At 47.8% G+C, this 27,604-nt stretch overlaps 11 protein-coding genes across 15 annotated transcripts; 8 read left to right on the forward strand and 3 right to left on the reverse strand.

Moving 5' to 3' along the window:
• Nucleotides 1-504: 504 nt before the first annotated feature.
• Nucleotides 505-1,913, reverse strand: TERG_00577 (uncharacterized protein; the record flags this gene model as incomplete). 3 transcript variants are annotated; one of them, XM_003238538.1, is made up of 3 exons in its annotated part: nt 505-530; nt 603-1,652; nt 1,730-1,913. In XM_003238538.1, the coding sequence occupies 3 exons, from the start codon at nt 1,911-1,913 to the stop codon at nt 505-507; spliced, it is 1,260 nt and encodes a 419-aa protein (XP_003238586.1). The 3 variants fall into 3 exon arrangements, with proteins under 3 accessions (XP_003238586.1, XP_047605158.1, XP_047603574.1); XM_047749131.1 differs by lacking the exon at nt 1,730-1,913 and having other exon boundaries at nt 603-1,650; XM_047747613.1 differs by lacking the exon at nt 505-530 and having other exon boundaries at nt 565-1,652.
• Nucleotides 1,914-4,130: 2,217 nt separating this feature from the next.
• Nucleotides 4,131-4,574, forward strand: TERG_00578 (uncharacterized protein; the record flags this gene model as incomplete). Its single annotated transcript, XM_003238539.2, has 1 exon — nt 4,131-4,574. The coding sequence occupies one exon, from the start codon at nt 4,131-4,133 to the stop codon at nt 4,572-4,574; it is 444 nt and encodes a 147-aa protein (XP_003238587.2).
• Nucleotides 4,575-6,664: 2,090 nt separating this feature from the next.
• On the forward strand, nt 6,665-7,537 carry TERG_00579 (uncharacterized protein; the record flags this gene model as incomplete). Its single annotated transcript, XM_003238540.1, has 5 exons — nt 6,665-6,835; nt 6,889-7,082; nt 7,138-7,168; nt 7,311-7,405; nt 7,465-7,537. The coding sequence occupies 5 exons, from the start codon at nt 6,665-6,667 to the stop codon at nt 7,535-7,537; spliced, it is 564 nt and encodes a 187-aa protein (XP_003238588.1).
• A 198-nt stretch (nt 7,538-7,735) lies between these two features.
• Nucleotides 7,736-10,290, reverse strand: TERG_00580 (uncharacterized protein). Of its 2 annotated transcripts, XM_047749132.1 has the most exons (2): nt 9,628-10,290; nt 7,736-9,544 (listed from the first exon to the last, which is right to left on the reverse strand). In XM_047749132.1, exon 2 carries the CDS (start codon nt 9,511-9,513, stop codon nt 8,875-8,877), a length of 639 nt encoding a protein of 212 aa, XP_047605159.1. In that variant the 5' UTR covers nt 9,514-9,544; nt 9,628-10,290; the 3' UTR covers nt 7,736-8,874. The 2 variants fall into 2 exon arrangements, with proteins under 2 accessions (XP_047605159.1, XP_047603575.1); XM_047747614.1 differs by having other exon boundaries at nt 7,736-10,290.
• Nucleotides 10,291-11,068: 778 nt separating this feature from the next.
• On the forward strand, nt 11,069-11,853 carry TERG_11595 (uncharacterized protein; the record flags this gene model as incomplete). The annotated part of the gene is made up of 4 exons (XM_003238542.2): nt 11,069-11,181; nt 11,253-11,469; nt 11,529-11,588; nt 11,662-11,853. 4 exons carry the CDS (start codon nt 11,069-11,071, stop codon nt 11,851-11,853), a joined length of 582 nt encoding a protein of 193 aa, XP_003238590.2.
• A 212-nt stretch (nt 11,854-12,065) lies between these two features.
• TERG_11596 (uncharacterized protein) lies at nt 12,066-13,430 on the forward strand (the record flags this gene model as incomplete). The annotated part of the gene is made up of 1 exon (XM_047750686.1): nt 12,066-13,430. The coding sequence occupies one exon, from the start codon at nt 12,066-12,068 to the stop codon at nt 13,428-13,430; it is 1,365 nt and encodes a 454-aa protein (XP_047605160.1).
• Nucleotides 13,431-15,220: 1,790 nt separating this feature from the next.
• TERG_00582 (uncharacterized protein) lies at nt 15,221-16,301 on the forward strand (the record flags this gene model as incomplete). Its single annotated transcript, XM_003238543.1, has 3 exons — nt 15,221-15,409; nt 15,516-15,924; nt 15,982-16,301. The coding sequence occupies 3 exons, from the start codon at nt 15,221-15,223 to the stop codon at nt 16,299-16,301; spliced, it is 918 nt and encodes a 305-aa protein (XP_003238591.1).
• Nucleotides 16,302-17,585: 1,284 nt separating this feature from the next.
• On the forward strand, nt 17,586-18,220 carry TERG_00583 (uncharacterized protein; the record flags this gene model as incomplete). The annotated part of the gene is made up of 2 exons (XM_003238544.1): nt 17,586-17,929; nt 18,004-18,220. The coding sequence occupies 2 exons, from the start codon at nt 17,586-17,588 to the stop codon at nt 18,218-18,220; spliced, it is 561 nt and encodes a 186-aa protein (XP_003238592.1).
• A 333-nt stretch (nt 18,221-18,553) lies between these two features.
• Nucleotides 18,554-20,754, forward strand: TERG_00584 (cysteine desulfurase, mitochondrial). The gene is made up of 2 exons (XM_003238545.2): nt 18,554-19,724; nt 19,981-20,754. The coding sequence occupies exons 1-2, from the start codon at nt 18,636-18,638 to the stop codon at nt 20,401-20,403; spliced, it is 1,512 nt and encodes a 503-aa protein (XP_003238593.1). The 5' UTR covers nt 18,554-18,635; the 3' UTR covers nt 20,404-20,754.
• A 1,517-nt stretch (nt 20,755-22,271) lies between these two features.
• TERG_00585 (uncharacterized protein) lies at nt 22,272-24,757 on the forward strand. Its single transcript, XM_003238546.2, has 2 exons — nt 22,272-22,802; nt 23,071-24,757. Exons 1-2 carry the CDS (start codon nt 22,515-22,517, stop codon nt 24,301-24,303), a joined length of 1,521 nt encoding a protein of 506 aa, XP_003238594.1. The 5' UTR covers nt 22,272-22,514; the 3' UTR covers nt 24,304-24,757.
• Nucleotides 24,758-24,767: 10 nt separating this feature from the next.
• On the reverse strand, nt 24,768-27,365 carry TERG_00586 (uncharacterized protein; the record flags this gene model as incomplete). Of its 2 annotated transcripts, XM_003238547.2 has the most annotated exons (4): nt 26,659-27,365; nt 26,490-26,583; nt 26,174-26,412; nt 24,768-26,105 (listed from the first exon to the last, which is right to left on the reverse strand). In XM_003238547.2, exons 1-4 carry the CDS (start codon nt 26,710-26,712, stop codon nt 24,768-24,770), a joined length of 1,725 nt encoding a protein of 574 aa, XP_003238595.1. In that variant the 5' UTR covers nt 26,713-27,365. The 2 variants fall into 2 exon arrangements, with proteins under 2 accessions (XP_003238595.1, XP_047605161.1); XM_047749133.1 differs by having other exon boundaries at nt 26,174-27,365.
• Nucleotides 27,366-27,604: the final 239 nt, after the last annotated feature.

Genomic DNA, 27,604 nt, shown 5'->3' on the forward strand with positions numbered 1-27,604 from the left:
CATAACTAGTTGCTTGAATACGCCTGATTATGACGTTCACTCGGCTACTCAACGAAGAGAAGTGAAGAGGTGGTAATTGGAATAGCTTTTATGCGGCACGCCATCGAAATACACATCCCTTCAAAGACAAAATATTAAACATCGGTAGAATAGGAGTGAAGTCGGGACGAGTTAAATAAGGGGAAATATATAGTTAGCTATCTATTTAAGGGTTTCGTAAAGCGAGACGTAAAAACATCGATGAGCAACCTAACTGGCTACTTATGGAGATGTAGGGATGTGCCTTAAAAAGTACTGAGAGAGTGCATGAGGAGAACGTCGTGGCATGTGCGGAGGGTGGATCATGGAAAGTATTGCATGTATTGGGGTATTTTTTGACTCAGTAATTGGTACGGGTTAGTATGATGTAGGAACATGGTGCATGAAGGTACTATGTGCGACAAAGGGGGAGAATAGATAGCAGGTATCAAGGACGCTCCAGTCTATAGGTATATGAGTGCTTGTTTAGACATTTAACTTGACGTAGTTAGCTGGTCACAGAATCACAGTTAGCGATTATCACACTCAACAACAGGTATTTGACTTTCTCAAGTAATGCATACCTGGAAACTGTCCGGACTTTCCGTCAATTTTTCCAGTCCACCACTCATTAGTATTGGCTGTGCGGTGGGTGATCTCGATGACATCACCAGTAGTAAAGCTCAGGTCACCCACAGCCTGGGCCTCATAGTCGTAAAGAGCAGTAGCAGTTTCAACGGGTGCAGCGCTAAACTTCGCTGGTTTGGGTTTCGGCGGTGGAGGAGCGGGTTTTGACTTTGCAGCCGCCGCGAGGGAGGCAGGGCTTGTGCTGTTGGCACGACCGATAAGAGTTGAAGCGGTATGGGCGGAGTAAGGAGGTGGAGGGTTAGGATCGGAGGAGGCATCGGTTGTCCGTCTAGAGTATTTTGATTCAGCTGCAAGCTTATCCTTTGGTGTAAACTTGGAGCCAGGGCGGCGGCCGCCGGTCGTTTTGAAGTGGACGATGCTCAAAGCTTCTGTTCGTTCCTTTACATCGCCTCGTTTTCGTTCATAGGCCTCTTCAACATCTGATGTTAAGTCGAAATATCCGATATTCAGTCCCTGCATTTTATCGTGGAGGGTATAAAATACGTTTAGTTGCATGTAATAAAAGGACTGGAAAAGCGGCTGAATGAACTCTGCCTCAAGCTTAAACAACTTCGGAAGTTCATCTTTCAGCAGGTCGTTGTAATAATTAAACTCTTGTGTTGCCGCTTCCACATCGTTCTCAGCCTTGTACATAGCCTTCTCATCTTTGAGAGACTTTTCCTTCTTGTCTTGTAGCCTCTTCAGGGATGCGCGGTGTCGGTCATAATCCAGCTGTTTATGTTCACGCTTGACAGCAACCTTTTGGATAACTTTGATAATCTCTAACAGCTGGTCCGCGGGGCTGATGATCCGGCTCTCTATCAGCTCTAGCTCAGGCTGAAGGGTCTCTTGTAAGGAGCGCACAATCGATTCATATTCTTCGCATGCCTGGATACCTTCCGGGTTCCCCTCCGGCTTTGCGGCGTCAGGATCTGAGACTCTACCAGAGATAGGTTTGTATAGCTCCGCAACCGCTTTTGAAAATTCAATCTGGTGATTTAGCATGCCTATACGCAGTATGAGCAGTTAGAATCATCCCGCACTGGTAGAGGGGCAGGATAACCATGAGTAAATTAAAGCATACCATTTATGGCTTCGAAGTACTTCTTCGATTCATCATGCAGTTTCTTCGTCTCTTTCTCCAACTCCTGGAACCTTCTCTCCGCATCTATATAGACGGGATCCTTTGTATTCTCTCCAAGGTTGAATTTTTGTTTGAAAGTCTGGGGAGCCCTGGCGAAGCCCTTCTGAAGGCCCTTGAGACTCATGTCAACCCCGCCAAGTATGGTCGTTCGTAGTGGTTCGGCAGCGTCGGAAACTCAGGAAAATGCGTCTATTGCGCAGAGAAGACAGTGGTTCACGACAATGAAAAAGATGAAAGAGACAACGATATAGCCAAAGAGTAGGAGAAGTAGCAAGGCGTCCGTATTCTGCGTTGAGCACAAACAACGATCAGACTGTTTGCTTCTCTTCAGCTTCTTCTTCCTTCCGCTGCGGCGCCAAAAGTGGCTAAGCTCGTGGCGCAATGACTTAGTCATCTTCAGCCCTGACAGGGAAGTGATCGTCTGAAATACGTCATTAGTCACGTGTGGTTCTCTCCATGTTTTTGACGTTTTTAGCTAGCGTGTTTGACATGTTAGTCAGCAGTGCTTGGCCTCAGGAACACCAATCAGGGGCTGGCAGCGTTTGTGAGGGCTTCGGCAGGCAGAGATTTGGCGCAGTTGCTAGTATTCCTGCCAGCAGGGCACATCTCCCTCGCGCAGGATGTGAAAACTCTACGGATGCGTGTTTCTCCCCTTTATCGAAATAGACAAAGTATCCTGCTTTTTCTAGACTCTACGGCCTGAATACTGAGTCCGCAAGTGCGCCACAGATATAACGCTACGTTAATTACCCCCAGATTTTTTTCCGGATTTACGGAATGTCGGTTTTCGAAATAGGTTATATCTTTGCGGTGGAGGAGCAGTCTTGGGTCTCGACAGATTCTGAAGGGAAACTCCCAAGCGAACGGCTCTAAACCTTCATCACCCCCTGATTCGATAACTTAGGGGGTTAACGGCAAAGCACACCATAAGTACCTTGCTGGCTGTCTCTCACGGGTAGTAATCGCTTGTCTCTTGTTGGAGAATTTATTCCCAGGCCAAGTGACTTTGCTATCTTTTACGTGGAAACTCGTCAGTCAAAATTGACATAAGTAGCATTCTCGCAAACATCTACCTCGGAGCTCGCGGAAATTAACTGAACGCTGATCCCATGTGTCCGGGCGGGGAAACCTTCGATGTTGCAGCCGCTTGCTTGCCCCCCTGCAATAGATTAGTTAGTATAGATCACGAATTATAGGCCCTCTATGAGTTGAAGCTGCTGGAGTCTGTTCATCACGGCTTCTGATAATCAAAGTAATCTCCAATCACAACGGCTAGCCAACCGAATAGTCAGCCAGATGAAAATAGGAAGGAGCCGATATTTTCCCCTGATTGGAGGCGAGCAGATCGAGTATAAATAGAAATAATGGATTTGTTGGTCCAGGTCAAGCCTTGACGGAGAAAGCTTGTTTTTGTTCAACGTTTCACGTGTGATTACTGGCCTGATGGAAAAAAATAAGCACGATTCCACTGTGCGCTCTCATTTCGGAGTAAAAGGGTTCATCTGCCTATCAAAGTGCGCGCTTGCTCCTCCCTTGTGATGTGCCGCGCATTAACCGGTGTCTCTTTCTACCCTGTGCCAGTTATTCCCCGTGCTAGGTCTCACGCCCGGCATCTCAAAACACCAAGGTGTTAAATATTAAACAGGGGGAGAAAAATGCTCCTCTTCTCTCCAGCTCATGTGTTGTTGAATCCCTGCTAATTTTATACCAAAATTCTTTTTGTCGATCGACAAAAGGGATATGTTGTGATGTTCTTCTCTCCGGCACTACCCTTCTGTAGATCACAATGATTATTATCTCCCAGATGTTGTAATTCGTATGAAGATATCCGTCTGCATCTTGCCTCTCTCAGTCAGTTGACTAGCGGTTTCATGTAACTCTGCATTGCTACGTAGTTCCCTGAAAATCCCCCGGACTCTGTACTCCACACTCGCTGTCTGCACTTCTTCTGGAACATCTGTACCTACATATAGTTAGCACAAGGTGTATTCGACGAGGGCCTTGTGTCCGTTGATCAAAGCTTGAGAATGCTTAGCAAGGCTTATGTTGCCTTGGCCAAGCTTGTGTTGAAGGGTCCCCAGTCGTTTACATACGCGAGGTCTCGTAATGGAGAAACCCAAGCGGCCCGCTGACCTAGCAGATTGCGTATATCGCCCTTGAAATAAATTTTGCTTCTACGAGTCCGCGTAATGGCCGTAAACATGCACTACCATCCCGTGTGTGAATTTGATGCGGGCTATGTGCGGAGTAATACGTATCATAGAGCTCCTAGGATGAAGACGGCAGTCGGATATTTTGTGGATATCAAGAGCGTCCGTAACATCATCATGGGAGTATAAATATGAGCTGCTTCCTCCCTTTTGAACCCATCTTAACCAGGCCTCTATCCATCTCAAATCAGCCGGGCTTTCTTCTTTCCTTGCCATTTTTCCCCTTTCAAGCCTATTCACAGACTTTGACTTATTCCACCATGGTCCAAATCAGCCAAATTGGTGCCGTCCTGGTAGTGTGTTCTACCTTGACGGTAGCTGCACCCACGAAAGGAAAGGCACGATTCAACGTTCCTCAGGTCGCGATTCCCATGAAGGCGGTACACCATCCAGCGGTCGCTTATGCTCGTGCCCTGCACAAGTTCGGCATGAAGGTCCCCAAAGCTGTCAGTGATGCCGCCAGGGGATCTGTTCCTACCACCCCAACCAAAGATGACGAACAATACGTCACCCAGGTCACAGTTGGACAGGGTAAATTGAACCTTGATCTCGACACTGGTTCTGGTGATCTGTAAGCGAACTGCTTCTTAATCGACAAGTAGTTGAATTGCAATGATTACGTGGCTAACAAACTGCAGATGGGTATTCTCCACCGAAACTCCGAAAGACCAGAGTCAGGGACACAACCTCTACATGCCCACCTCCAAGTCTAAGCGTCTCGATGGGTATTCCTGGGAAATCACCTATGGCGATATGAGCTCTGCTGGTGGAGATGTTTTCCTCGACACCGTCTCAATCGGAAATGTCACGGCTTCTTCACAGGCCGTGGAGTCCGCGAAGAAAGTGAGCGACCAGTTTGCCAAGGACAAGGCCACCGACGGCCTGATGGGGCTGTCCTTCAGCGTCCTCAATACTGGTAGGATATATACTCTGACTATTCTGCACTTGTAAACTTGCTAACATATTTATCAGTCCAACCAAAGCCTCAGACTACCTTCTTCGATACTGTCTTGAAGCAGCTTGAGAAGCCCCTGTTCACATGCACTCTCAAGCATGGCCAACCAGGATCGTATGACTTTGGATATATCGATGATTCCAAACACACTGGAGAGATTGCCTACACCAATGTAGACAACAGCCAGGGATGGTGGGGATTCACTGCAGAGAGCTATTCTATTGGAGGAGGCTCCAACTCAACTCATTCATTCCACGGAGCTCAGCACCACGGCGCCCGCGGAAGCTCCATTGATGGCATTGCCGGTAAGCCTCTTCGCATCAAAGTACCTAGGTTTCATACTGACTCTCTTTAGACACGGGCACTACTCTCATGCTCCTCAGCGACGATGTTGTTCAGGAGTACTACGGAAAAGTCCAGGGTGCCAAAATGGACCAGCAGCAAGGTGGTTGGGTATTCCCTTGTGACGCCAAGCTTCCCGACTTCACCCTCAGCATCAGTGGATACAATGCTGTCGTCCCTGGTAAATTTATGAACTACCAGGCAGTCGGATCGATGTGCTTCGGTGGCGTACAGTCAGTTGGCAGCACCGGCGGTGTACCAAACATCTTCGGCGACGTGTTCTTGAAGAGTCAGTTCGTTGTATGGGACACTCAAGGCCCTCGCATTGGCTTTGCTCCTCAGGCATAAATGGCACACATCCAGACTCCCAAAGTGAGGTATCCTGATACCAGTGGGGGTTGAAATAGATTATGGAGGGCAATTGCAGTTGACTATGGGGTGTACATAATTCTGAAGCCAACCTTTCGAGACTGGCCAAACATATATTGTATTTTAGTTGGCTTCCGTTGAGGATCAAATAATTCATGGCTACGGGTTAGCCGTCGGCAGCTACATCTTCGTTCTCTCGATGCATTTATTTTCGTCAGACGATCGAGCTTCTTTGCTGAGTCATCATATTCGTGTCAGGTGATCTCGGCAGCTTCCTCTAGGGAGGGATTATTAAATACCCGAGAGCTCATGGCCCGAACTCAATCTCGTGGATTGGAAGTCTATTTATCAGCTGAAGCTATCAAATTCAAACTCACAATACGGAGTAACACGCACAGACTTAGGTATACAAAGCTGTCAACATTCTCGTTTAAGTTCTTTGGAGATCATCCACTAATATAATGATTTTGAGGTACCAGGAGGAGGATCCCCACTATGGCCGCTGACGTCTGTAGCTTATGCATACGTGCTGAGTACAAATGACTCGGCGCCGGTGTAAGGAGTCGTCTCTGCATGTTTCTTTCGTATATAACCACCGACTCGAGTTTCTTACATCATTAGCAAGGCTATGCTGGAAGTCCATTCCGCAGCCTAGTCCCTCTTGGCGTGAATTCTTTGGGACAACCAATACTATTACGTCGCGCTGTCTGCTTGGTAGTTCTAACCACAAGCTACCTAACGGCTCGTATTTCAGACATGATGCCACTAACGTGTACATACTTCCTCGTGCAACTGGAAGAGTAGCCCTCTTTTCATGGTTTAACCCCGCCCTCTTGAGTTACTACCCGAGGTGGCTAATATAAATAGCTGCTGGTTACCTGGAGCCAAAGATAAGATGAGACGTCGTACCTAACTCAGCTTTTGGGAAAGATCATTGCCTATCTACGTGGCTACCCAAATCAACTATACTTAGACGCCTGTACTTCCCATTTAACAACCATGGTTCTCAAGTTGTACGGGTTTTCCCCTTCAACTAATACCCAGCGTGTTGTACTTGTTCTTAACGAACTAAATGTCCCATTTGAGTATGTCACCGTCGACTTGTCCAAAGGAGAACATAAGGGAGAGGAATATATGAAGATTCAGCCCTTCGGCTGCGTTCCATGCATAGTACATATCTGGACTCCTTCCCGTGTTAAGCCAGCTACTAAGCCCTTGTTCAGGATGATGATGGCTTCGTTCTCTATGAAAGTAGAGCTATCTGCCACTACATCATAGCCAAATACGCAAGTCAGGGAACCGAACTAGTTCCGACCGAACTAAAAGCAAATGCTCTATACACTCAAGGACTGAGCCTTGAAGTAGGCTCCTTTGAGGCTGCGGCTGCCCCGTTCGTTTACGAAAAACTCTTCAAGCCGTAAGCGTGGTCTATACACTATATATTTACTTTTTAGGTCCTAACAGATAAACAGATACCAAGGCTTGAGTCCTGACGAACACTCGGTCAAATTATATGAGTCTAACCTCATGAACTGCCTGGATGGCTATGAAAGAATTTTGAGCAAGTAAAAGTACATTGGAGGCAATGTAAGCAGTCTTGTTAAACGTACCGACTTGGCTATTTCAATTACTGACGCAATAGCAGGTGTTAACTCTAGCAGATCTTTATCACCTTCCTTACCTTAATCTGCTTCCCAAAGTTGGCTTTAATGCAATTGACGACAAACCAGCCGTCTCCAGGTAAGCACACATAGGGTATATTTAGTCGATGTTTAGCTAACGAATTTACTCACGGGTAGATGGGCAAAAGAAATTCTTGCTCGACCGTCCTGGCAATCGCTTCTTGCTAATGACATTAAAGGAACTGCATAGGTTGTCTTTGCCAGGCATTAGCATGCTAATGCCTTGGAGGGTTTTTTTCAGAAGTTGCACAATTGCTATTTAGATTCCAGGAGAGTTATAATGAAAATCTGCGAATAACAGTCATGATCTATTCATTCTATTTGCCCGTAGTATCAGTCTTATCATGAAAAAAAAAAAAAAAAAAAAAAAAAAAAAAAAAAAAAAAAAACAAAGCTGCCGAGAATCCTTCCAGCACGGTCTCTCGTTGTGGTTGTAACTTGACCCACATCTCTATGGAATCAATAAAACAAAGCATGAAGAGTATAAAGTGACGCAGCTAGAAAATTCCTGGGATAATTCTGTATGGCACCTTGGCACAGTACTCTTTCCAAGAGTCCCCGTACTTATTATGGCACCTCACTTCATCTCGATAGCATCGATGGACAAGAAGGATTGTCATGTAAATGGCATAAGTCCATGGAAGCAAGTTCGTGAACCCGCAAGAGGCACACATGGAATAAGAAAGTATCAAATCACCAAGGTAATTGGCATGACGAACAAGTCCCCACCAGCCTAGAGTACTTGTTGGCTATGAAGGTACATCGATATGACGATAGAAATAATTGGGAGCTTACCTGAACATAACAAGAGGGACTCGTGCATAGATCCTTCGGCCGTTTTGTATTTGGCAAGGATAAACTGTGGAGATTTACCCCATATTTTACAGTCTCCATTTGTGGCACGGGAAATATATTTCTGATGGTTTGCTGCACGAAACAGGACGTATCCTGACACTCCAGTTGTCAAGATCAATGCTGCAGTCCAACTGGAGAGGTCGACTGGGTGGGTGGCCAGATATTGTGTCTGGAGGGTGTACATCACAGGAAGCCATGCGGCAATACCCCAGGAGAAATAGAATCCGAAATGATCATGGCACATATCGAGTGTTTTTAGGTACCTGAATAATTAAATTAGGACTTCTCCTTTTTTTGACTCAAATGCAGGGATGGATCATACCAGCCTTCGTTGCAAAAGAAATCAATGACGTATACCGCATGAAGGAAGCTGGTGATAATCATTGAGTTGGTAATATATCCATGTTGTTGATATTGCCAGGCCGCAAAGCACATATCACTATTCGTCATTAGTAATGCACAGTGTCATAGAAGTAATAGTAGATCAGGAGAAGAGAGGGGATATTACACTATTAACCACCCAATCATGCCTGGACGCCCGTTGTGGAAAAGCTTCATATCCCAGTCCGCGCCGAGACGGGGATTAAATTCTATACCCATATAGAAATCGTAAAATATAGATCCTGACCGACACAATTAGTACTTATAGCACTGGAAAAGACATATATATGTTTATTTATAATTCTCACCACTAAATTTCCTATCCTCGGGATGAGTAGGAGAGACGTGGGCTTTGATGTAGAATACCAATGCCAGTAGCAAGCCATAGATATTGAACAAGCATACAAAGCTTCCCCAATTCTGAGCCACGAAGGCCAGGTCAAAGAGCCCGTAGTAGTGCAGGGCTCCAGCTAGGAGTAGCGACACTATACACGCAAGGAAACCGTTTATCTTGTATTCCAACAAATTTCCAGCCGGCGTGAGTTGACCTTTGCATCGCGTCCCCGGCAGGAAAGAGTAGAGAATGACATGAGACAGGGTCCAGCATGCATATACAGTCACAACAGGCAAAGTTGTTCCCGGAGTATTCTGTATGAAGAACGGTATCAACCCAGTTTTCACCATGGACACACCAGCATGGTAGAGAGAACCATCATAGTGGCTCAGGGATGTCCACCAGAAAATCGTGATCATGGGGCAGACTACCATCATCGCGAGACATGCCACACCCCCGAGTGCCGAAGTTGTACCTTTGCGTCCCCATACCGTAATCTTATCCTGAGATCGTTCATCGATGGCACCTTGTATCGTAAAGGGGCGTTTTCTGGCAGACGCGCAGACGTTGCTGTTGGTGATAGTTATATCGGACATTGGCAATTGCAATTGGAGGCTAAAAGGTAGCCTACAGGTGAACAATTGAGGTGAGCAACCAAACTCGGTACTAAGAGGACAACAGGCGAGGAACGACAAAGCTGGGCAGCACACCTTCTTTATAAGCTAGCTGTGGCTGGGCTAGAGAGGTTTCCTTCTGCCTTCCCTCTGTACAACCAGTATCCACCTGGCAGGTTTTAGTAGCGCAGCCACTCCCGCCAACAGACACACCCATTGACCGCTCAGCTTTAAGGGCCTTCGAGTGAGTAAAATAAACACAGCTTGTTCGGATACATGCGCAAGAACTTCCGCCCGCCGAGAGACAAACGTTTCAAATCGAGAAATAAAAGGTAACACAGCCCCCTTAACTCGGGCTGGAGTAACTGGTTAGTTGCTTGGATTGGTGGGACAGAAGCTGGTATGGATAGCTCCGGGCCATAGGAGTTTGCTGTGCACAGGCAGCTTGCGGCATGCCTTGTGGACCCATGACGCTGAAGTTCCCGCCATGCGAGTTGCTGTCATAGCAAGGACGCTAGCCATCGGACATGGCAAAATGTCCTCTGCAGGTTGGGGGAAGGGAGCACAGTGTGGAAGCAAATCATCACATCAATCAAGCAGGTCATCGCCGCCCCCCACCGGTCAAAAACAATCTAAGTTCCAAGCCAGCCTCAGCATTTGTAGATCATCCCTTTTTGTTGAGCTCATGCCAAGCGCCGGTCTTTGAGACTTAAATGCGAGTGATTTCCGTTTCGTGGCAAGGGCGAAACCAGGTCGTATACAGAGTACGGGGTGCGAGACACAGAATCCCACCGCTGACAAGAAGCAATGAAGGAAGCCCTGGCCATCGTGTACACCGTAGAACATAGTGTGGATTATAGCTAACTGTAGTGGAGATGTTAAGAACTGCAAGGCACCCACGTTACCGCACGGATCTCGGAACTCCAGAAAGGGTAAAACCAGCCAGCCGGTTCGGTGCATCGCGGATTCAAGCGACCCTGACTGCGATTCGCCATAAACTGTAAGCTGAAGTGCATGCTATTCATGTACATAGCTGGTACTCCGTAAATTGGAAAGACGACCATCGCCTTGTCCCGCTTGATGCCTTCTCGAGAGATTGAAGAAGAGACAACTCTTCCCCCCGGGAACTTGGTTTGTACTTCCCCTGGGTTATCCAAAACATAGGTTCTCCTCCGTAAAGCCCAAACACTTTCCACAGACGCTTTGTATGAAGACTGGCAGAAGGTTATCCCCCGCCCCGACGTCTCGCTTAAGGGCGCGGCCAAAGCGAATAAAAATAAATAATCTGGTAACAAAAGGGGCAGCGGCATGCGGCTCCCGACGGGTTCCAAACCATTGGTCGGGCCCCTCATGGACGGCCCCGGCCCGGAGACCGCCGGGAAGGACCGCGGTCCGTATTTTATCCGAAACTCAATCTTAGTTTCCGTACTTGAGCCCGTCCGTCCTATAGAGTATATGTATACCTATATATTGTTGAACTTGCTGAAGGAACAGGCCCAAGTCCATTGCCGAAGGCGGGGATGTGAGCATTGTCGCAATGGAGAAGAGCCGAACTAACTCCCATAAGGCTTCCGCCAAAGGCAGTAAAACTGCTGTGCTTGGGATTGTACCCCTTCATGAGCCAGCCGATACCGACCTCGTTGCTGCTGAGTACGAATAGCGTCCCCAGCCTTGCTCCGTACTGAGAGTTGAACCCGGTACTAACGACGAAATGCCTGCAGTATTCTTCTTATACATGGTTTAACTGGACATGCTATCAACACTTGGAGCCACGGTGACATATGCTGGCCCCGGGATCTGTTACCGCAAGCTCTCAAGTCTGCTGTTCGGGTTTTGAGCTTTGGGTACGATGCGGGGAAATACGGCGATGCAAACCTAGATATTGAGGATGTCGCACTCCAGCTTATCAATGCGATCGAAAGAGCTAGGCCTGTGGAGGTAAACTCAAGTTTCTGACAATATTAATGTTCGCATTGACTGGATGACAAATTTTTTAGGAGAGGGCAAGGCCGTTGATCGTGGTATCATACTCACTTGGTGGAATTGTTCTTAAGAAGGTAAGTTACTTAGCGTAATTGTTTCAGAGGACCAGAAAAATATGATCTTATCGCTCTAACAAATTGTCAATAGGCGCTCATCACCTCCAATAATAAACCATCTCTGAGGCATATTCTTGCCTCCCTGTCTGGGATAGTATTCCTCGCCGCACCTCACCGAGGGAGCGCCTTAGCTGATGTTGCAAGTCGTGTCGTCCGTCAGTTAAACGTCGGCCTACCTCAGAAGCTTATAGGCACCCTCAAGAAAAACTCGCCTGAGTTGTAAGTTAATGATGTGATATATTAGTACGTATTATACCAGCTCTAACGTGATTAAAGAGAGAGCATTGCAAACGACTTCCGACAGATTGCTGATCAGAGAAGCTTACCAATAATCAGTTTCTATGAACTTCTTCCATTGAAAGGCAGGCTGATTTGCTTCAGTGACATTGTATGTCAAAACCGGTCTAATTGAAACGGAAATCAACACTAACGTACATGGCGAAGGTTGTCTATAAAGAATCGGCAGTTCTTAACATTCCAAGCGAGCGTGCGCTTGGATTACATGCTAATCACCGCGAAATATGCCGGTACCAGGGCGCGGATGATCCGATATTTAGAGAAGTTGCTGCCCGCCTCCAGCAATTGGTAGAGTTAGGCCCTCTACGTAACGATGCCCGGGTATTTCTTCCGTGGGACGTCACGCCACATTTTACTGGACGACGAGATTATATTAAGAAGATCCATGATGTTTTCTCTGGCTCTAAGGGCCGTCGAATAGTCGCGATTCACGGGGATGGCGGCATGGGGAAGACGGAAATAGCTTTAAAATATGCACGAGAAAATGAGCACCGCTATGACTACGTTCTTTTCGCGAATTCAACTAACATCCAGTCTTTGGAAAGTGATTTCAGTGATCTTCATGAAAAACTCGGATTTCCTCCAAATATTACTCGTGCTGTGGAGGATATCAAGCAATTCCTGCGTCTAGAGCGATGTTGGCTCATGATACTCGACAATGATAACGACTGGTTGGCCTTTAACCGATTTGGATTCCCAGAAACTGGACACGGACATATCATCATTACATGTCGAGCTCGGGTGCATACCAGTGACCCAAGGATTACTATGGCACTTCCCATGAATCCACTGAAACCTATGGAGGCCAAGGATCTGCTATTCTCGAGAGCTGGCATCGATACCAAGGACAGGCTTAGTTGGGAACTTCAAGCAAAAGATGTTATCAAACGCATGGGATGTCAGCCTCTTGCGGTCGATTCGGCTGCTGCATATATATTGTGCAACAATATTACCATTCATGAGTATCTCAATGCCCTCAAAGGAAGGAAGATTTCGCGGAGGCTGCTTTCCTATAGGCCCAAAGGATCGAAGTATCAGACGTCGGTTGAAACAATTATCCAGATGGCGCTTGACGAGATCAAAAAGAGCCCTGACGCTTTTCGATTGCTTAATATTCTTGTTTGGCTCGATCGAACTAAGACCACGATCAGTTTTCTCAAGCGTGCGGTCTTCCCCCAGCCTCGATGGGGCCCTGATGGTCAAGTTGAAATGAGGGACCCGCAAAGGAGTTATGTACCTTCGGATCTTATTAGTCTTATAAACGGCCCAAGCTTTCAACTTGCACTCAAAGAATTACAGTCATACTCTCTAATTGCCAGTGACGAAATATTTCAAGATGGAAGAAGCTTACGGAGCAACGATGCAATTGTTTTGCATCCTCTGACATATTTTTATATTAGAGAATCTCTCAGCCCTGACAGAATGTTAGAGAATGCAATACATGCGCTCAGCCTTGTTGTACATGCGTACCCGATCATGCAAGCTGGGTTAGACCAAAGGTAAATACCCAAATTAAGGTATTTTAAATTAATGGATATTGCTGACAAGTTCTTATAGCTCGTCGCGAAGAATCCTTCCACAGGTTTACCAATGCATCCTCAACTCCGACTACCTTGCTGAGGAAGGCCTCGACCTAATTGACTCTATTCAGAGTGTTGATAGCTGGGGAGATGAAGAGGCAACTTTTACAGAGAGAGTAGCTGAAATGTTTCTAGAAGCTGCTCGTGGATACGGTGAAGGGATTAGTCATTTAGATAATACCCTTCTTCAGTGGATTAAAGCCCTTATCGACTCTTCGGAGAAAGCCGGGCTCCAGGCTCGCCTATGGTGTACAAGACTTCCGTTGGAGTTTTACAGCAAGGGGAAATTTACAGATGGTTGCGAAGCCGCTGCCGAGTTTTTGCGAGATGCAAACTTCAGTCCCGGCGGTAAGATCACGAACAATGATAATGCCCAGGCAGGCTTTTTGCGCCATATGTCTGTCGAGTACCTGACCCGCGACAAGAACCTCTCCGATAGAGACGAGTGGGAGAAACGTGCGAAATATATTGACGTCTGGAAGCCATTGGACCCATACAACCCTTCAAAACTTGAGCGGTATGCTCAGGGTATGGGTGTAAGGATGCGGGGCAAGCTTGCTAAAGATTTTGGACTGTTCAACGAGGCATATTTTTCTTTGAAGCTTTTCATTGAACAATACGCTAAGCGCGGAAGCCGTGAAGATGGCTGGGCTATTGGCGACTTGGGGCAAGTTGTGCTTGAACTTGAAGGGGCAGATGAAGATTGTGATGCCTTGAGTGACTTAATGACAAATGGCATTAGGTGCGGCCACGATCAACTGATACCTGAACTAGATGCAAGGCCATGCGAGGTCATCACTCAAATATACTCCCAAGCTATAGAGAGCCGTATGGTTGCCAGAGGAAGCTCGAGTCAGTATGATAGGGACAATGTTCGCGAGAGTGATACAATGTTTCTTGAAATTAATCGCGCTGCCAGCATCCTTCGTGAAGGCATCTTCCGCCCCGAACGATACGCGGAGGCAGAACAAAAACTTATTGGATTGAAGGATCGATTTGAAAATATGCTGACAATGGGAGCTCTATGGCACGATAATCAAACCCGCCATTTCTCGGTGCTCGCATATCTCGCCCAGATTTCACATCTCCAGATGGACTGGGAGGTGGCACAATCCCGGTGGATAGAAACGATTGATTACGGCCAATCATCTGTGAAGGAATGGAATGGGGATCATTATTATGTAGATGTCGCCAAATATAGCCTTGCTAATGCTCAACTTCAGGCAGGAGGAGAACCAGATGCGATCATTGCCGAGCTAGACGAAATTGTTCATCGACTGAATGCTGAGGTAGTGACATGGAATTTAGGACTCGGGACGTTTTGGCTAGAATACATAAGGAAATCAATGGCTGAGGTTATGAGTGTTGAAGAAAGTGCTAGGGAAGGGTGATGTGATTGGTACATATACGATTGAAGATAGGCGAGCTAACGATTTTGGAATATTTTTATGTCAGATCTTTAATAGAAAGCAGAGAAATAGCTTTATTTACGTATTTTATACTATCTTCCGGTCCCAGCTCTATCTTTGTATTCCCGACTCTTGAATCACAGAACGTCATGACGGTCATCTCGTTATGGCGGCTCCAACTAAGTTTGGAACTCTAATCCACTTTGGCTCATCGCCCTTAAGTTGACTGACTTGCAGTTAAAGTTAACTACCTGTTAGTTAAACAGACCCGGCAAAACCGCCGAGGGGCAACTCTGCCCTGAAAATGCTAAAACTTCAACGTGGCCATCAACTTTCCACATCTCAGCTATCTCCATCCCTACAGCCCAAGAAGATCACGATGAAAGAGGGCCTTGAAGCCAAGGCGCTTCGCCAGTTTGACGCACTGGTTGAGAAAGGCGATGTCATATACTCTCACCGCGACCCGGTTCATGTCCCCGCAAAGCCATTCAATGTGAGGACAGTCTTTCTACCAGTTTATCAAGCTACTTATTAGCTGCTAGCTCTCCCAAGCAATTAAATACAGGCTAACCGCTGAGGAATTCGCTCCAAGATATTAGATACAATTCCGAATTGCATCAAGCTTGACGAAGAAACCGCAAATACCGATAAAGGATGCTGAGAAGAAACCACCGGTTAATAAAGCCAGTCCATTCGCAAATGACCCCCCAGAGTTCGTTATCGAGCATGTTGGCCCTGATCATACTCTGCGCCTGAATAAGTTTTGCGTCGTCCGGACACAGTTCATTCTCCATTGCAACGATTTCAAACCTCAGATCGAACCCCTGGAAGCAGTGGATTTGGCTGCTGGATGGAGCGTTCTTACTAGAATGGAAAGCGAATACCTACTCATATATAATGGAGGACTGCAGGGTGGGTGGTCTCTGCCACATCGGCATATGCAACTACTTCCACGTCCTCCAAGAGATGTTCATAACTTGTTCCCGGATATATATGGCATTGAAAACGGTTTGTCTCTCAACTACTCGGTTAGGCGGGGATAGAAGAAACTAAACGACTACTTAGGACGCGTTCCCAATATCCCATTCCAGCATGTGGTTCGAAGGTTACCTGCTTTCGCAACAGCGGAAGAAGTTTATGAAACTTATACTGACCTTCTGGCTGCTGCTGGGGTTGACGAAAACGACTACTCACATAATCTGGTGTTAGTCAAGGATTGGATGATGATTATTCCGCGATCTCGCGCAAGCCAAGAGGGTATCAAGATCGTCAATGCAGCAGCCATGGTGGGTATGATTTGGATACCTTCAGATGAGGTCTTGGATCTTTGGTTACAAAGTGGCAACCCAATGGAAACCCTTGCGAGATACGGAAAACCGTGGTAGTTTATAAGCGGTTTTCAACTGTTGGATACATATACGAAGGATAGACGATAATAGAGATGATGGAAGGGCATATAGAAGGAAGCATACACCGCGCCATACGTATATAGATATAAGTAGACATGAGCCCAAGGCACAAGTGGATGTCCAACTGACATATGCAGCTCTCACCTATCCTATGTAGCCATTCATATCTCAGCGGTTAATCAGTCACAACTTCAACCTGATTGCAGAGCCAAGGCTCTAGTTAAAAAGCTCACGACCTGGCGGCCATGTTGCAGCCTTACCAATACCTCCTCATAATCGGAGCTTTAACTATTGATGATCTACATCTAGAGCAAGGAGACTAAGAACACGCAGGGAATCTGCGTTTTGTCTATGTTGATCGGCCCCCAAATGTTAGTTAATTCTGACGTAACTGGCTTGTTGCAGCGCCGTTCCTCGCGCTTAACGTCGATTACATAGCCACAGCGCAGACCACGTAAGTACCAAGCTCCAGATATGTTGGAAAGTCTTTTTACGTACACAGACTCAACAAGGGCGTCTGTTGCTTGGGTACGGGCGAAGCAACATTGGCTGGGAATCCCAGCTTGGGGGCGAAGCTCACTCCGCCAAGTGCGTGAATCCCGAGCAACCACTTACATCTCAACTTAGATGACAGCGGAATTTATGATGGAAAAAGAACATGGCAGCTAACTGATGCGAAGACGGGATGTCTTGTCAAATCACCAAGTTCCCTGTGATGTTAGTCACCATGCCGAGCCGCTCGAGAGAACAGGAGGTGGCATAATTGGTCAAATGAAGATGCTTGCCGCAGACTCTAATCCCTCCGTAGGATTACGGGGCTTATGATATGATATCGTCTTGGACAGCGGCCACAGTTTCGCTACTGATCCTCAGTCTCTCAGCCTTTGAGGCTGCTTTGTATACACTCCCTTGGCAGGTTCTTTGACCACTCTCCGTTTGTGATAATGTGTTGCCATATTGGTGTTTCAGCCTGCACACGGCTCGTATACATGCTGCCGGCCGTAAGGCAGTGGTTTCATTGTATGAACAAGGAGCTTCTGGGGAAGTCAAGATTGCACATGGTGGCTTACAGCCTTGCGAACATGCTTAATCTCGCCGGCGATCTGAAGCCTCTGGTAGTATATATAAAGCCAGGAGACTCTTCTTCCTAGAGCTTCTTTCGTAATTTAGCAACTTGTGCATTCTCCTGGCCTCACGATACACCTTACCAAAAAGTCAGCACTTGGCAATCCCAGCAAAGCCCATATATAAACCGCGAAAATGGTTAACATGAACATCCTCGCCACCGTCGCCCTTGCTGGCCTCGCTGCCGCAAAGACCGTCGAGGTCGTCGTCGCCGAGAATGGCGGCCTTACCTTCACCCCAAACAAGATCAAGGCCGATGTCAACGACATAGTCCACTTCAAGCTCGCCAAAAGCGGCCACGACATCTCGTCCGGCCCATTCAACATGCCATGCAAGCCCAGCGACAACTCACTCTACTCCGGCAAGCTCAATGAGGGTGACGAGTTCTCCGTCAACATTACCAACACCGACCCAATTTGGCTCTACTGCTCCGTCAGCAAGCACTGTTCCAAGGGAATGGTTGCTGTCATCAACCCTCCGTAAGTCATCCTTTGTTCTAAGGTGTGAGCAAAAGCTGTCCCTTTACTAACTGGGATAATTTGATACCGAATAGATCCAGCGGAAACACCATTGAAGCCTACAAGGAGGCTGCAGCAGGTGCTGGAAACGGCCAGGCACCCCCTAAGGTCAACAACGGAAGCGGCGGAAGCGGCACTCCCACCAGCGGCGGAGCTCCTGCTTCTACCAGCACCAACGCTGCTTCCAGTTTGACCTTCAACGGCGCTGCCGCCCTCGTCGCCATGGGCGGTGCCTGGATTGGTCTCCTTTGAACTGTTCCTTCATCTCTATGCATGATTTCCTTCTCTGCTTTCAGCTTGGTTCAAGGCGCTGTGATGTATCTTTAGCTACCATCTAGATCTCATGACTCTAGTAATATAGTATGACTTTTAATACCTCACTTTCACCAACCTCCTCCTCCTACTTCCTGTCTTCATCCTTCGTCTCTTCTTCGTCTCTTCTTTGTCTCTTCTCTTCTTCCCGCCAGTCAAAAAGCTCCAAATACGAAGTGACATCCACGTGACTCGGAGCTGCAGAGCTCGGCCGAGGCTAAAATCCGATTTGTCAGCATATCTTACATAAGCAAGACTTCGCCAACGAAATTTTCTTTCTCCAGCTTTTTTTTCTAATCTTGAACTTTTCAACTTCTTCTTTCTTCGCTGTGTGGAAGAAATTCATCAGCCAGCCATGTCGAATATAGCACCTCAAGTGCTCAGGCATGCCTCCCGGGCATGCTCGCGGCGCCTGTCGCTGTCAGCTAGCTTGGTCAGACCAGCATACAGTGCCAGGACAGTCACTGGTTCCAGTCCTGGTGGTAGGAGGTATGTGTCAGGCTCGCAGAGGCACAATGCCCAAGCCCAGACGACAGTTGAGTCTGCTGTCAAGACAGAGCAGAAGGCATCGGTCCCAGGCACTGCTGTTACTGGCGATGCCCTAGCCAATCCGTCTGCTGGTATCTTGAAACAGGCTACAATCATGGATGAAGGAAATCGACCGATATATCTGGACATGCAAGCCACAACCCCTACTGATCCCCGAGTTCTTGATGCGATGCTACCGTTCCTCACCGGACTCTATGGTAACCCTCACTCGAGAACCCATGCCTACGGCTGGGAGACGGAGAAGGCAACCGAGCAGGCTCGGTCACACGTTGCCACTCTCATCGGGGCGGATCCAAAGGAAATTATTTTCACCAGCGGGGCTACTGAGAGCAACAACATGAGCATCAAGGGTGTGGCTCGGTTCTTTGGCCGGTCAGGCAAGAAGAAACACATCATCACCACTCAGACGGAACACAAGTGCGTTCTCGACAGTTGCCGACATCTTCAGGACGAGGGCTTCGAGGTGACCTATCTGCCGGTTCAGAGTAATGGTTTGATCAAAATCGAAGATCTCGAGGCTGCCATTCGACCTGAAACGGCACTGGTTAGCATCATGACCGTTAACAACGAGATTGGTGTCATTCAGCCCATGAAAGAGATTGGGGCCCTTTGTCGGTCAAAGAAGGTCTTCTTCCATACTGACGCTGCCCAAGCTGTTGGAAAGATACCCGTTGACGTAAACGCGTGGAACGTTGACCTGATGTCCGTTTCTGGCCACAAGTTGTATGGACCCAAGGGAATTGGAGCATGCTACGTTCGACGTCGTCCTAGAGTTCGCATCGACCCTCTCATTACCGGCGGTGGCCAGGAGCGCGGATTGCGTAGTGGAACTCTCGCTCCTCCCCTGGTCGTTGGATTTGGTGAAGCCTGCCGGCTCGCCAAGGAAGAAATGGAGGTACGTTATATTCCTTTCCCTTTTATACATCCACGTTACGATTATTATACTGCCACGAGTTCTGCCTGAGATGATTAAATGCTTTTTTCAATTCTTATACATGCATGGTTCTGAAAGTCCTACGACTTGTGTTTGATATAGCAACTATATGATCATGGCTTACAACTCATCTTCCTTTCTCCTACCCATCCCATTCCCATTCCCGTTCTCATGAACTTCATTATCCTGGCTGGCTTAACTAACACTGGGCCCTCAGTATGACTCGAAGCGAATCTCAGCTCTCTCCCAGCGACTTCTCACCAGTCTTCTTGCCCTTGAGCACACAACCCTCAACGGTGACCCTAACCGACATTATCCAGGTTGTGTAAATGTATCATTTGCCTATGTTGAGGGCGAATCGCTCCTCATGGCCCTCAAGGACATTGCCTTGTCATCTGGCAGTGCCTGCACTTCTGCCTCTCTTGAACCTAGCTACGTACTTCGTGCACTCGGAAACAGTGACGAAAGCGCCCACAGCAGTATCCGATTTGGCATTGGTCGATTCACCACCGAAAGCGAGATCGACTATGTGATCAAGGCAGTTAAGGAGAGAGTCACATTCCTCCGTGAGCTTAGCCCACTGTGGGAGCTTGTGCAAGAGGGTGTCGACTTGAACACCATCGAATGGAGCCAACATTGATACCAAACTATCTTTATGCTTTCGCTCTCCTACCTCACTGCCATCGCCTTTCTCGTCCCAACTAACTTAGGTACTTCTACTATCTCAACAAGCATGCATCTTGTTCCAAATACCCATGTGTATATTTCTTAACTAATATGGTGCTTGATCCCGGAAAACATTCTCACTGGTGATCAGTTGCAGCAACCAACCCGCTTACAGTGGCTCCGGCCTTCTTACATGTCAGTTCGGCCTCTTTATGCTTCTCTTTTTGTTATGGGACATCCATTGAAGTGGCAACTCTCCTGGCAAAATATGTACCATAGCCCCTGGTGATGATAACTATTCAATCAATCTTTTTTTTTTTTTTTTTGCGCTTCTTGCACTTTCATCCATCTTCGTAAATCGCTTATTGAAGCCGCCACTCGCAGATCCGGGTTCTGGCGATCATCACATCTCTTGTAGAATCGCTCACCAGCCAAACAGAAGTGATCTACCAAAGAGATCGCCTTCTCCAGATGCCTGTCTACAGAGACGCTTGACGGGCTTCCACCATCTCGACCCATGTCGGCTCTCGCCCATCGGTTTGATTCCTCCCATCCTTCCAGATATCGCATGGAACAGCGTCAAGGCGGCCCTAATCCAAATATCCTCAAGCCACACCAGCCTGTTTCTCCCCGCATCTAGTTTTCTCCATGTTCTGCGCTTCACTTCCAAACAACAACCACCAACCACGACATCGACACCGAGATACGGCCCAGTGCCGACATAGCTATACCCTCACAAGAAGACGCTATCGCCCAAATACTCCGTCCGGCACACACCACCAGCGAGCCAACAGCGACGGATGAATGTCAAAAAGAAAGCACCTCTTGAAGAGGCGTTGCCCTCCTAGTATTTCTAGGCACCGTGGAACCCTCCGTCAGACTGCGCGAGAATTGCGCATCCAGCAGCAGAAAACTACTGCCTCCTGCGAAGTCTAGAATGTCTTTGAAATCGCTTCTATTGCCTCTTCTAAGCAGTCGCTCTACCTGCCAGGCCGTTCAACGTAGCATGGGACCGTGGAAAACGGGCGACCGCCATGACCTGGCCCAGGGATGAGATACCAAGCCCGTCAGCGTCAGCGACAGTAACGAATTGTCAGACATGGCTAGCCAAACGCGTATCCTCTCACACCTGAAGAGCATAGGCGGAATTCTTCAAATGGAGGGATTAAAGACGATATGAAGGCACATCTTTCCATTGTTCGAATAAGACTGTGTTCCCCAAACCGCCGCCCCTTGCGAACAGCCTGATTGGCGCTGACTTGACCGCTTGAGCCAGAGCCCATCTCCATCCCCAGAGCTGACTTGACCGAACGGTGGAGAAGGCAAACCTGTGGCTAGAAAATCCTGTAACAGGCTGCTGACGAATACGATACGGAGCTGAAACAGGGACGCAGTGATCGTTGGGGCGGCCGGTAGCGTGGTATCGACATGATTTCGCCCCCCCGTGCTTGCCGAGACGGTTGATATAATTGGAATGGTACCAAATAAAGGCGGCTGCAAACGGACTATAAGCATCAGCGTCTCCAATATCACACTGCCCACGCTATTAAACAGTCGACAGCGTCCTTTGGCTCCTCTGCGTGGTTTTCCACCCCCTACGCAAACGTTCGGCCTCTCTAGTTAACTAGTCCACGCGATAACGAGCTGCTTCGCTACATAACTAGTTGGTTTGTTCGCTCGCTTTTGCCGCCGTACCTCTCCAGCCAAATTCTGCGCCTCAGGTACCCTAAACGTCATATCCACGTGATAGTTTACTGGAAATAAACGACTTTTTTTTCTCTCTCTTCTCTCTCTCTGTCGACCTTGCGAGATTTCTTTTCTTTTAATAATAATATCATTCTTTGCATTTGCATATAGGCGCAGGCCCAGGTTCCACCATTCTAGTTATTCTAGATACACAGCCTGCCTGTCGGTGGTCCTCCGTTTTGTTTTCCTGTTTTTCCTATTCCCTATATCTAGGACGCCTTTCCCTCCCTCCGTTGACATTAATTTACCCTTAACAGCCCACACACCCTTTCCACTCTCACCCACCCCACAGTTTTACAATATTTTGGTCGAGCAAGCCAAGTCTGAAATTTTGTGACCATGCTGCGTCCAGTTCCCAATATCGAAGACTACGGCATCACCGCAGAGCATGGTTTCCTTCCCGAACAACCACCGGCCACAGAGCTCCCAGCATACTATGCGCCATGGGAGACGACCGTTGGGAATCTCCAGCCGCTAATACTGGCCGGAAGACTACGGAACACAATTGAAAACATGCCTGTGCTATCCCTCGAGTATCTTGAGTCAACTCCGGAATGGCGACGTGCATATTCCATCCTGGGATTCCTGCTGCATGGGTATATTTGGGGAGGAGACCAACCAGCGGATGTAAGTATCTACTTCCTTCGCCAGTGGCTGCAGTTTTGCCTTGTGACAGGACTTCTTTTGGGGGAAGATTTTTTTTTTTCCCGTTTTTCTTCATATATTGTCTCTTATTTTCAACTTCCTCGTCATCTGCTTCTTCATCTTGTGTCCTGTATTTCCTTCACCACTGTGATCATCATTAATTTTCCGATACAAGCCAGGGTGGAACTAAAAGTGTCCTTTTTTTTTTCTCCCTCCCTTATGACGGTCTGCTGACAAAATCTGCCTGCAGGAAATCCCTCAACCCCTTGCTATCCCACTGTTGAAAGTCGCTACTCACCTGGAGTTGCCGCCGGTGGCTACTTTCGCTGGTCTCTGCCTGTGGAACTACAGACTCATATTCCCTGATGAGCCTGCAGATTCGCTTGATAATCTTGCTACTCTATTCACCTTTACCGGCTCTATGGATGAGCAGTGGTTCTACCTTGTTTCCATAGCCATTGAGGCCAGGGGTGCCCGATCCATACCTCTCATGCTCAAGGCTATAGCTGCAGCTCGTGCTGACGAAGCGGCGGAAGTGACGGAGTGTCTAACCAAGTTTGCAGAAGTCGTTGACGAAGTAAACATGGAACTCCAGAAGATGTACAAACATTGTGACCCACATGTATTCTACCATCGCATTCGCCCGTTCTTGGCAGGGAGCAAGGGTATGGCCGAGCTTCCGCGCGGTATCCTATTCGATGACGGGTCTGGCTGCCAGGAATACAAGCACTATCGCGGCGGAAGCAACGCCCAAAGCTCGCTGATTCAATTCTTCGATATCGTTCTAGGTGTTGAACACAGACCAACTGGCGAATCTAGACCGAAATCAAGCTCCTCGCCACTCCCAACATCCTCTTCAAGTGATGAGAGCGGAGAAGGCAGGAAAAGGTGGCATAACTTCCTCATGGAAATGCGGGCTTACATGCCAGGACCACACCGGAAATTCCTCGAGCACGTCTCCAGCGTATCGAACATCCAAAATTATGTCCAAGCTCACCAGTCGAATACCGAGCTAATCACAGCTTTCAATACGGCTGTAGCAATGGTCAAAGCTATTCGTACAACCCACATTACAATGGTATCACGGTACATTGTTGTCAAATCGCGCGAAGAGCGGAATACAAAGGTCCCAACATCACCTTCAGCAACATCAACAGGCTTAAACCGGCCTGAGTCTCAGCCGTTATCAACGCCCGGCGGAATGCTCATGTCCAACCGGCCATCGAAAGGCGAAATTAAAGCGCCCCTTCGCGGCACCGGAGGAACAGCCCTCATTCCTTTCTTGAAACAAGCCCGGGATGAGACCGGTGAAGCAGCCATTGGGCCATGGGCCAAGAAACTCCTGGATAAAGCTGGTGTCCAGGCCCCCAAGGTGGCCTCCCTGCCTAAACTTGACGAGCATGCTGACGGACAGAAGCAAATTGTTGGCCTAGCTGGTACCTGGTCTATGGATGAAGGCGAAGGCGGCCTTTGTCATTGGTAATTGCCTCTACTTTCTGAATGCCGGCGTCTTCTTCTTGCTTTCTCCACTTAATCCTTTTCAATGCCTTTTATTTTGCGGCTGAATAATGCCCCCTTCGGCCTGATGACTGTATTAATTATATCCTGTCTTGACGTTTCTGGCTCAATTTTATTTCCTATCCTTTTCCGATTGAACTTCCTAGATTATTGGTTTCACCGGCTTCCTGTATGTGAATATAGACAGAACACTATTCTTATACCTTGCTTGGTTCTGGCCCAAAACTTTGCGGGTTAGTTTAGTAACTAGAGCTTCGTCTGCTTTTCAGCAAAATAGAAAAAAATTGACAATGAAGAAACTGCCTTGGAAGCTCTATTTTTAACCACACATCAAATAAATTCGTAAATAGCATAGATCGTCCTTTTCCCTGAGATTTTTCCAGATAAAGTAAAGCCGTTTTTGGCTATTATCTTATCTAGTTTATATATTTAAACAGTTAACCCCATCCCATTGGCGGCTTTGCGTATCAAAGCCTTCTTCAAAAATGCCTCTCGAGCTAAATTCCGTGTGGACTTGGCCCACACATCTACACCTACCCGTCCTCTAACAAGTGCAGACTGGAGGGCATATATCGCTCGATGAATACCGCGTTCATCCGTCACAAGATCATAGATTTGCTTTCCTACCACCGTTGGGGGAACCAGTACCTCATCGATAGCAGGTAGGCCAGCTGGATGCTTCGAGGAAGATGCAGATGACGATGATATGCGTGACTTTGCGTCTGCTATAACGCCGTCCGCGCGACGTAGAGATTGCTGTAAAATCTGGGTATTTGATTGGATATTAGAGTGGAATGCGTTTACCGCAGCAATCTCCGATCGAAGAGTGGAAATGGCATCGTGTAATGCCTTTGACTGAGAATTCAGTGGCTCTACGCGAGAATTCGCCTGTTCGATATTGGCGTGAATCGTTTGGGTTAGCGTCCTTGAGAGAGTTTGTAATAGGACATCTTTCTCTGGATTTGGAGGGATTGGTGGTGGTGATGACGAGGGTAGTTGAGCGGGAAATTCGAGATCGAAGGGAGAAGTAAGAAGGTCTTGTGTTTCCGTTTTTTTCGGAGAGCTGTTTGCGGCCAGAGGCGGTTGGGCATCCCTTTGTGGAACATGTAGAGGGCTATGGGGGTGATGGATTGCTTGTTGTTGAGATGGATGTATTATAGCGTTATTGTGCTGGGGAGGAGATTGTTGACGGAGGTATGGAGGTTGGTATGCTTGCTGATATTGAGGTGCATGGGGTGTAGACCCCACTGGCGGATTCTGGACACTTGATGGCCTGCGATCATGAGCTCCCAGAATGAATGCTTGAGTCTGATGTTGACTTGGGTGTGTTGGAGGTGGCGGCTGGGGCATCGGAGTGACGTCGCTCCTTAAGCTACTTGATCTCTGAGGCAGAAACTGGTTTCCTCGATTTTCTAGCCCAGGACCATCTCGCGGGTGAGTTGTTGACTGTAGCTCAGCAGGCAAGGGTGGCAAAGGTGGCGGTACATTGCGCGATGTGACTGTGTTCTCAGCTGGCCGTTCTGAAGCGGTTTGGTGCCTCTCTCCACCCGGCTTCGGAGGGAGTTTTGGGGGGGTTGGTGGCTGCGTCGACGGGGCGACGCTTGGTGCAGGTCGTGCTAGCTCAGCTGGTAATGGTGGTACTGCTGGTGGAGTGCTCTGCTGCGACGGGGTCGGTTGTCTTCTAACTGGAGCGTCTTTAGATATCACTGGTGGTTCTTTAGCAAAGACCTCTTTTAATATCAGAAGGAAATCAACTAGTGTAGACCGCTAAAAAAAAAAAAGCATTTAATCAGTATCACTGTCAATATTTCACTGGTGTCAATAATTGCACATACATCACGAGCCTCAGCCCAATGAGCTAGGTAATGATGGTAAATCCTCCCGTCACTGCTAACGTGCTGTCCTGGTCGTACCAGCATCTCGGATGTTGGGGTCACATAGACCATCGGGCATGCATCGGGGTATGTATTCGGGACCCATACTGCGATTGGAAACCAGTATAAGGCTCCTCTGAAATGTACTGGTAATGTGCCTGTCAAGTGCAGAAGTAGAGCTGAGGCACCATTTTCGTATGCTAACAGAACGTTGGCTTAGTATATGGATTCGGCCGCAGCGAAGGGCAAGCTAGGAAGAGGAGATGAAAATGCGTACTGTAAACGTCCGTCCGTGGAGAAAACGAAGGAAACTGGGCCAAGAGCTGCGCGGTATCGCTATACGTCCTGTTGGGGTCGCGATATGCTTGGTTCTATGTGAATTAATTGACAATGGTCAGCTTGCTTGTACTCCGTGAACAGGCGGCAACGGGAAGGATGTTTCTCACTGTGGTCAGGACTCGGTAAAGCCACTCTAGGGTCTTCTGCGGCACTGCTGCCATGGTCGTCTCCCTCGTTGACTTGAGGGCAGCATCATCGAACCGTCGGTGGTGGTGTCGATAGCTTCAAGTGTTGTTGAGGTGGGATTGCTTTGGTGATCACAAACCCTCGCCCAGACTTGGGAGTTTGCTCGACCTATTTAACCACCACCACTGACGACACCGCAGCCATAATCCAAGGTTTGGCACTTCCACGTGTAACAGCCGGTCTTTGGAGGTAGTTATCGCATTCCACTGCGCGAGATAATGGCTAACGAACGACGTGCGCATGCTTCTATTCCGTACTCCAACGCAGTGATGGCTCAGCTCAAACCGAAAAGCCATTTGTGACGGAGTCAATGAACCCTCGACCTAACTATTTGCCAATCTACTGGTGATCCCGGCATTTGTCGCTCAAAAGACAACCACAGGAAGCATACTCCGTTACTCATAACTACTCGATGTTTTGCCTTGCCATTTTGTTAACTACCACTCAGCTTAATACTCTGAAGCATTATACCAACAACATATCGTCCCGTGAGAACAGCCCGCTCCTATGTGTCCAGACTTCCCCAGATACACTCTGCAGCCTTAAACAGCCACAAGAAGCGCAGCATCCAGTTCTATAGCCGGCCGTCGTGACCCTCGTCGTCTTTGCGTCGTTAGGTCGCAGCACAAAACACAGCCGGTGTTATTCTTATGTAAGCCAAATGTCGAATTAAGGTTGAAGCGCCAAGACATAACAAGCACGTGATATATATTTCTCGCGGGCGCTATTGGAGGGAAGCTTGGGCGAGTTCCAGTATCAAAATCTTTTTTGTTCTTGCAAAAAGCCCCGGCATATATATAGAAGAATAATTCGTTGATACAAAATCCAGCCCGTTTCCCACGTTCATGATTGTTTGTCCCTCCTGAC

Source organism: Trichophyton rubrum (genome assembly GCF_000151425.1).
Source record: "Trichophyton rubrum CBS 118892 genomic scaffold supercont2.1, whole genome shotgun sequence".
Lineage (NCBI taxonomy): Eukaryota > Fungi > Ascomycota > Eurotiomycetes > Onygenales > Arthrodermataceae > Trichophyton > Trichophyton rubrum.

Bases quoted from the DNA above. Each gene is read 5' to 3' on its own strand.
- TERG_00580 (XM_047749132.1), bottom strand. From the start codon at position 9,513: ATGTCCGATATAACTATCACCAACAGCAACGTCTGCGCGTCTGCCAGA.
- TERG_00585 (XM_003238546.2), top strand. From the start codon at position 22,515: ATGCTGCGTCCAGTTCCCAATATCGAAGACTACGGCATCACCGCAGAG. The intron at 22,803-23,070 runs GTAAGTATCTAC...ATCTGCCTGCAG, and splicing joins GAGGAGACCAACCAGCGGAT to GAAATCCCTCAACCCCTTGC.
- TERG_00584 (XM_003238545.2), top strand. From the start codon at position 18,636: ATGTCGAATATAGCACCTCAAGTGCTCAGGCATGCCTCCCGGGCATGC. The intron at 19,725-19,980 runs GTACGTTATATT...CTGGGCCCTCAG, and splicing joins TCGCCAAGGAAGAAATGGAG to TATGACTCGAAGCGAATCTC.